An 8,277-nucleotide genomic window follows, 5' to 3' on the forward strand; every position below is an offset into this window, starting at 1 on the left:
GGAAGAGCCGTTCAACGAATCCATAAAGTGACGAATAGACCGTTTATTACAACAATGCAAAAAGTAGAATAAAATCCATTCCATCCATACTAGAAACTGACAGTCTCCTTTCCTGCTGCGTAGGAGAACAATTTAGAAGAATTCGGCGAATTGAAGGGGCGGTAAGTGAACTTTTGTAGTGTTAAACAAGTTAATCACTTTCAGCGTTCACAGTACAATTGAAACAGTCCCCACATAACCGAACAGGACGTTGATTCATAACGCAAAAACACTTAAGTAGGAGTTGAGTGTGTACAGGACTGAGGATTCAAAGAAGGCAAAGGGAAAGGTTGAGTTCCAGAGGCATTGATTAATCTATTCACTACCAGGCTGCAAAAAAGAATAGAATCCTGTTTAAAACTGCTAAATGCACGCCTCTTTCTTCCCGTTACACAAAGGATGAGTCAGGAGGAATCGGCAGCTTCAGATGGGATAGAAGTGGAGGACGATGATGAAACGGCGATTGCAGATTTGGACGAGGCTCCTAACGCACTGGGTGATGTCAGAGCAGTGGAGGTGGACTTGTGCGGTCACAACACACGGCGCTCCGAGTCCGGTCACGGGGAGACCACTTTCGAAGTAGGCACCCCAGTTCGCTCCATCACCACCACTGCTACCGTCGTTTCCGCTCCTGCTAATAGTCCTTTGGATATCCTCATTGACCCCGATACCGTTCGCACGGTCGAGAGTCCTCCACTATGCGCTTTTGAAATGGCACCTCTCGTGGGGCGGCTGTGTCTGGAGGATCTCGAGGAGTAGCAGTCGAGAAGGGAGAAGTGGAATGGGGAGAGGCAGCTGCCTACTCGGAGTGGTGCTGCGCTTTTCTTAACATCTCAAAATACACCTACCAATGAACTGACCTCGCCCCCTTCTTTCCCAATCTGGTGGTTTAGGTGATTGTTCGCCTTACAAAGTTGGTGCCTCAAATCGACTTTAAGCAACTTCATCTTACAAGGTTGGTAAATGACCTACTGTCTCCTATTTCCATGAAAATGGGAAAAATCCAAAGCAAAATCTCGTGATTTTGCTTTTAAGAAATTTAGATTCGGTGAACATATTACTAAAATGATAAATAGTAGGACTAGTAAGGAAGACATTTGTCCCATAAAGTAGACACGGGATAGCGCGAGAAATTCACCGCCGTTAGCCTGCAAGCATGTGGTCGAATGTGCAGTTGAAGTGCTCCACATCTCGTGCGGGAAAAAAATCACAAGTTAACCTTCCGTAGGCAAGTTTGCGCAGATATATTAGGGAATAATAAAAAGCAAGTTTCGTTGACAAGGCAAATGGTGGACTGAATCAGGGAACATATAACAACGAGATCAACAAATTTGAAGGTCTTAAAACTTTAAGCTTACACCTTGGTGACGACTTCAACTGAATGCATAAACACCCAGTAGTAATGGAAATGTAACTGTATAGAAGTCTGAAGCGCTTTGCCTCCTAATTTCCCGACTGATGAGAAAGGTGGTCAACGCAACGATTTTGATCGTCTTATGGTCAGTTAAACTCAAGACACACACATCAAGAAGTGGAATACGTTGCACGGAATGAAGCTCTCATGGTTGAATTCTACCCCGAATGTAAGGTGATCCCGGTGCAACATTCCGACTGAGCAATAAAAACTGTCGCGTGGCAGCAAACTGCCTCTGCTAAGCAACGACCATCCCACCTGAACAGCAACCTCTACACATTCAACAAGGATCTAACCCGAGCGACTATCAAATTTTCTCAAGATCTAAGTCATTTAGGACCCTCAACCGTTCACCGACCAACTCATCCTCATTTGAATTACGTCAAAAAATCAAACGCCTATCATCATATTTAATCACTTAGCAGGGAGGCCCCAATTTCTCTAGCTCGATGAGACCGAAAATGCCAGCTAAAGGATCACACTTATTTATTCAAAAGATATTGCTAGATGATCCCTGTCAAGCGAGGCAATTTCCGATGCCACCTCAGCGTACGCACGCTGCCAAGCCGCCCGAAAGGCGAAGGAATAAGAACAGCTGTTGCGACAACCTGTGAGAAAAGGTAGAAGTAATGAAGGTAATCAAAAATATTTCCTTCTAATTGATGAAACAATAACCTAACATAGTAAACTTGATGCAGAAATATAACTGGGAGAGAAGTTAAGCAAAGGTCAGAGATCATTTTGGGCGGGATTTTGCGTGAGATAGCCGAGAAAATTAGTGGGATCTGTCTACGATAAAAATGATATTCGATGAAATAATCATCACTACATCACCATCCCCACCTGTCAGCTTGTGAAATGGGAGGAAAATACGGAGAATGGAGGAGTACCTCTCTCCACTCCCGCACCTCGAGACAACAGAATCCGTAAAAAGACCAAATGACTGTTGCCAGCGAGTTAACCAGTTCGAACATGTATAACAATGGCGTAATTCCGGAACACTCCAGAAAAAACCAGGCCCAAAACTGTCAGATCTCAACTCCAGTCTATCCCACAGGATCCGAAACTCCATGCCAACGGTGAAAAATAGGAGCGGCAATCACTAGCAACACAGAATTTATCACCACACACCTCAAGCGTCTGAGTCTCACAAAACCAAAAAGAACTTCCCACAAACCCCTTCCAGACAAAAAGCAACCAACACTGTAAAATGGATTCCGCGGAGTTACGCAGCGTGCACGGAGTATAGAAAGCTCGTAGAGCGTGATCCTGGTGGTAGTAGAAGTTCCAGTCCAAAATGGAGGGCGGTTCCAGTTTCATCAGTCGCCGAAGAACTGTCAGTGCTGCTTCGGACACCCAGGTCGATACGTACGCCTCCTCCTCTCCCGGTACAACAGGGACGACTGTTGAAGACAACGTGACAATTTGATAGGAAATAAGTGTGAAAGTGACAAAAATCTACCTCATACTCGAGCTTGCTCTACTCAAGATAAGTCTTTTAACATCTGCTGTTACAGCACCTTTACAAACTCAAAAGCTGCGAGAAACAGTATAAGAGGCTTCATGTTGAACAAGGCAAAACCAAGATGGCTTCCATAGTTTAGCATTTATGACGAGGTGAAGCAGGCCGTCTTGGGATGGTTTAGCCGCACTGACAGGTCTCAGCTAAACTAAGCTGGGTAAGTGTACACTTACAGCATCAGGAAAGCACGTCAAGGAAGTAGGTATCATTCAGACTGCTTGAAATGTGCTTGATTTTGACAATCCCAACCTCAAAAGTACTAGATGGGCTCATACCCTCGTATATTGAGTGGGCTGAGGTGGGAGTCTGCCGGAAATAATGGTTCCGCTTAAAACCTGACCTACAACTTCTTGAATTGGGAATACGTTACCACTGCTTCATGGCGCTTTCGATGTGTCATTATAACTGTTCATAGTACAGTGGTGTTCACTACCTGGATCGAATAGCCGGGATAGTCCGAACCGGAGAGCAAATTCAACAAGCCAGGCATTGACGACAAGGATGCGAAGTATAACCATGACATCACAAAATCCTTCCGCTAACCGCGCTTGCGCTGCAATCTTGCATTTACCACAGCATTGTCCATCAACTTCTCCGTCGAAGTGGTCTAGAATCGTGGTTCCTTTGACTGCAAGACCGAGAACAGAGGTCAGTCTACCGATAATATCGATGGAGGCATTGGTTTCTTTCGAGTCGTTTATTTCGTAACCCATCTGTGAGGTCTCCAGAAGATTGCAAATATCCCGAAGAAAGCTCATCCCCGTGAGGCTCTACAGTGGAGAAAAACTCGCAATCAGACAACGCTCATTTGGTGACCCGAGAAGCTGACTTCTTCTATGTCAGTACATCACTGTCTACGTAGAGCCCTCAAGTCAAGCTGAGGCTTTTCATCTTACACGTGCAGTAAGAGACTAGTGTGCCTTCATCGGTAGACGGCGAACAAGTCGCGTTGTGCACCGACCCAAACACCACATGGAGTGCTGATCCGACACCTAGATGCAACAGCGAATGCGAATGAACGAACTTGCTTTTTAAGAAATAAGTGAAATCCAAATCGGTGAAAGTCTACTCGTACGACAGGCTTCGAGGACAGAGCAGCAATGGAAGCCCCAGCTGTAGCAGGACACTTAAACGGACACGTGTCTGCCAATGGAGGCTCCAGCCACGATGGTTCTCAGCTCACAGCTTCGGCAATCATTTCTGTTAACATAACCAGAACGTAAGACATCCAAAACTTGATGGCTCATCGATAGCCTGTCGTGTGAATAAGCGGCACATGAGACAAATCCCCTCATGGGAACTATAAACAGAACCGCCATACGCGAAAAGCCCCAATTTTAAAAAGTCAGAGCACGCTGGGTACCAAGGCAACTTTATGCACTGACAAATCATTCAGGTATTAGCTGAACTAAACCGGGCAAATCCCCACTTACAGTAACAGAGGGGCATGTTGAAGAAGCGAATACAGTTTGAAATGCTTGAAATGTGTTCTTTGCTGACGTCAATCGTCCCAAAAGTGCCAGCCGGACTTACACGCCCCTAACAGTACTCTTGTCTCCACTCAGCCCTTCTACGCAATATCAACTCTAAATGGTCCTTAAGAATGGAAACCCTCCCCCAAACTGCTGACCATAGTTGTACCTCTGTGAGTTGCGTGTTCTTTAGCCAAACATGTCCTCGCGAAGTAATAACTTCATTCAATGACTTTTCATGCGGTTCAGGACGTCAAGAAAATTTCTCCGAAAATAGACGGTTCAATAAAATAAAATTTAAAAAATAAATGCACTGAAGTTGATAATTATGCAAAGGACCTTTAATATCAGCAAGAAAACGAACCAGTGACTTTAGAAATGGAATGTTAGTGATGAAAAACTGACTGAGTGCTGCAAATAGGGAGAATTTTCAACAACTACAGGTCCCAGAATTACTGTATGCGGGTTGACTGAATACCTTAAGAGCTATCTCCTCACCAGTAGACCGGTTGGCGAGCAAGGATGACATAAAGCCGGTATTGAGACTGTTCACAACAACTACAGGAAAGAGCCTTGCCAGACGAAGGATGAGTTTGCGACAGAGAGTCAGCAATTTGGCGGTTCCAGCAGGGTTGGTCAGACGAAACGCCTCCGGTCTGAGAGGAAGAAGCACAAAAATACAGGTCGTGTGGGTAATTATTTGACCTGGGATTCAATCACTCTGGTTGGATGAAAATGACAATGAGCAGCTAACTGGATGACGTTGCGAACAACATGTCAGGAAAGGTGTTATTAAGGGGTGATTCGATCCCTAGTGGAAGGATGTCGCGACCAAAGAATTCGCAAAAATTCGTTATTTAAAGTATCCAGCAAGTGATGAAATTGGTAGTTCTCATACATCGAACCAAATTTCACTACACGCCAGAAGGCAGTGCCATTCTATTTGCGGCACAAGCAGTTCAGCCATTATTTATCCTCTGCCACCTTTTCAACCTTATTACAAGAGATTGGAGTCCGACATACGATGAAGAGGAATGCGGCTATCGATAGCTAAAATGCTGCCGGATTTCCCACATTTAAAAGCAGAAAGAGTATGCACCTCAACGACGAAGAGTGAGAAGCACAATATCAGCCATCAGTTATTGTTAGGAATTTTGAGTTTGATCACCACACCAAGTCATTTAATGAGGTTGTAAGGAGGGAGAATTATTTCATTTCTTTTCACTTTTTTACTGCTGTCTTAGACGCAGTCCAGATGCTCTGACTGCCGCGTCCTGTGCTTTGAGTTACTCAGGAGGGGCCCTGAGAGTTCCAACAATGAAGCAGGAGTGGACAATCGAAATCTTTCATGATCACATTACTTCCACTTGTTTTGACCGCTCCGACTAGCATATTCAGCACGTCATTGAGAGGGCTACCAACAGTAACGAATAAAATCCAGGTAAAGACCGATGGCATTTACTTTAAAAAAATCGAAAACGATAGTGATTCCACCCAGCACAATAGCTGACAATGTCAAGCATGCTTGACAGTTCGACTTTCTTATCTTAGTCTGATGGCATAAGCATATGACCTACGCAAAATCAGGTTGAGAACGAGTCGATTGAATTCACAGTGAGATAATAAGGTGAAGGTGGTCTTTAGCTGAGGATGAACCCATTGTCTTCGATTCTGGGCAGCAAAATTATAAAACAGATCTTTAGTCACAGAGAAAAGTGGACAATTTCAACAATGGAGGCTAAATTTCCTCTGAGCCCGTGTTAGCGCCCGTATCAAAAAACCTTCGTGAATGAATTCACTCCACCAACATTACAATCGACTTACACAACAGTCCTCAGTAGAGGCTGTAGAGGATTCCAAACCTTCGTTTCAAAGCGTTTCACCAACTTATCATACGGTTTCGAGGTGGATGAATACGGTGGTTGAAATAGCGTTTCGTCGAAAGCCGCAATGCATTCATTCTTACCACCAACAGCCAGAAAGTGGTTTTTGTAGATGTGCAGGCTCCACTGAAGGTAGACGACAAGAACGCGCAAAGCAAGAGGAGTTGGTTGGACGGTTTTAGATGAGTTGGAACCCGATGAAGCATCAGTAGGTGCTGTGTCCTCCGGGTTCAAGGAGGCGCCCATCAATTCTCCCAACCCAATGAGCCGTTTTAATATGGCGGATAGGGTATCGTCAGAAATTAAGGCCATGATGCAGTTGTCAGTCTGAATGAAATATAAAGCATGATAGTTTATCCCTTAACACTCTTTAGCCAAAAGCAAATTTAAAAGCAACTCCAAAAAACTGTCTTACATCAGTTTCTGATTTACCGTCAGCTTCAGCAATCTCAGCAATTAGTAGAGACAATAACTTCAAACAGATTTGTGCTACATTCACGTCGACCGGCTCGATCTAAAACATCCACGAGGAAAGACGACTTCATAGGCCTACACATCGCTCACCTCTAGATAACCCTCCAGATGAGCCGGCAGCCTCAGTTTCAGTTCGACTTCAACTGTGATGAGAAAAAGCAAAAAAGGATGACAATCTGGAGACTTAGAAGTGAGTTGGGACATCCATGCAAATGAGTCACCAGAACATTTGCATAGGGCGAGAAGAAAGCCAAGCACTGATTCCAAGCACTCCGATGAGAAGTGCACCGCTACAGAAGTGGTGTCAAAGGCGAAATGGAAAATTAAAAACGTACCTCTACTTTGGAAAAATTCAATAACAGTATGGATGTACAAATGAATGTCATGAAGATTATTAGCCCTGCTGGGGCACTGGATTCGCAGAACAGAAGCAAGTAAGTCAAACACGAATAAGATCTGCGAGGACCCAGAGATCTTGCGGTCATTTTGACTGGAATCTTTAGCACAAATGATTTCATGTGCCGAAATGCTAAGACGCCTGTAGATCTTTTGTACCAGGATCTCTTTTTCTAGGCATGGCAACTTTTTGGCGTGAGAAAGGATAGGTGAAATAAGCTTAAGCCTCTCAGAAGGAGCTATGGAAGATGAAAGATCATGTGTTTAAAAACCTTTAATATCTCCTTCTAGAATTGCATCGACAAGCTTAAGCAGATCTTCACCAGAAAGAGAGTCTGCGATCGAGGTTATGGTGTGACTTAGTGAGGAAAACCGAAATTCATCTACTTGTCTATAACAACGTACATAAACATGACTTCATTAAAGTACCTGTTCTCGGGATCTCGGAGGTGAGAGATTAGACTTTCACGCAACTTCTCACTTCCAAGCTGATCCTGATTTTCAGGTATCATGAACTTTCTTGGTTCACCTGTCATACCTAAAATATTGGAGGAAATCACGTCCACATTAAAACCAGAGCAGTCGCAATAAACAGTGGCAACAGCAATGCACGTTACATTATGTATTTCATTGGTTTTAGGGCAAAATTGTTGAATATTCTAATTCTAGACAAACACCACAATAATATGAATTCCTTTGCGCCAACACTATGCAGAGTACTAAGGTCAACCGAAATCGGAAACGGGAGAATATACAACCGCAAGCAAGATTAAAAGTGGGTATATGCTCATATAAAACAAACGTGGAAGCAACACTGTAGATGTTGGTGTAAGACTTCAAGCACAAAAATCGCTTACACTCGATCAAGAAACCCACCCACCAAAACAAGCGCGAATCCTCAAATGACCTTTTCCTATACAGTGCAGCAGAAGGTTATCTAACATGTAAATAAAACGGATTTCGTAATTGTTTTGATATGTAGTAAACACTGAGATTTGTGACACAATGAAACCACGATAAGTGTTCTCGGTACCAAACAAAGTCCAAGACTTCCTTGAATCAAGGCATTGGAATACA

The 8,277-nt window shown here is 43.8% G+C and overlaps 2 protein-coding genes across 2 annotated transcripts; one reads left to right on the forward strand and one right to left on the reverse strand. All coding sequences in view use genetic code 11, as the record gives it.

Moving 5' to 3' along the window:
* Positions 1 to 438: 438 nt before the first annotated feature.
* On the forward strand, positions 439 to 798 carry EGR_01244 (hypothetical protein; the record flags this gene model as incomplete). The annotated part of the gene is made up of 1 exon (XM_024490493.1): positions 439 to 798. One exon carries the CDS (start codon positions 439 to 441, stop codon positions 796 to 798), a length of 360 nt encoding a protein of 119 aa, XP_024355312.1.
* Positions 799 to 1,939: 1,141 nt separating this feature from the next.
* Positions 1,940 to 7,736, reverse strand: EGR_01245 (hypothetical protein; the record flags this gene model as incomplete). The annotated part of the gene is made up of 9 exons (XM_024490494.1): positions 1,940 to 2,061; positions 2,656 to 2,856; positions 3,409 to 3,745; positions 4,926 to 5,103; positions 6,272 to 6,657; positions 6,746 to 6,844; positions 6,895 to 6,947; positions 7,473 to 7,558; positions 7,630 to 7,736. The coding sequence occupies 9 exons, from the start codon at positions 7,734 to 7,736 to the stop codon at positions 1,940 to 1,942; spliced, it is 1,569 nt and encodes a 522-aa protein (XP_024355313.1).
* Positions 7,737 to 8,277: the final 541 nt, after the last annotated feature.

Source organism: Echinococcus granulosus (assembly GCF_000524195.1).
Source record: "Echinococcus granulosus chromosome Unknown EG_S00004, whole genome shotgun sequence".
Lineage (NCBI taxonomy): Eukaryota > Metazoa > Platyhelminthes > Cestoda > Cyclophyllidea > Taeniidae > Echinococcus > Echinococcus granulosus.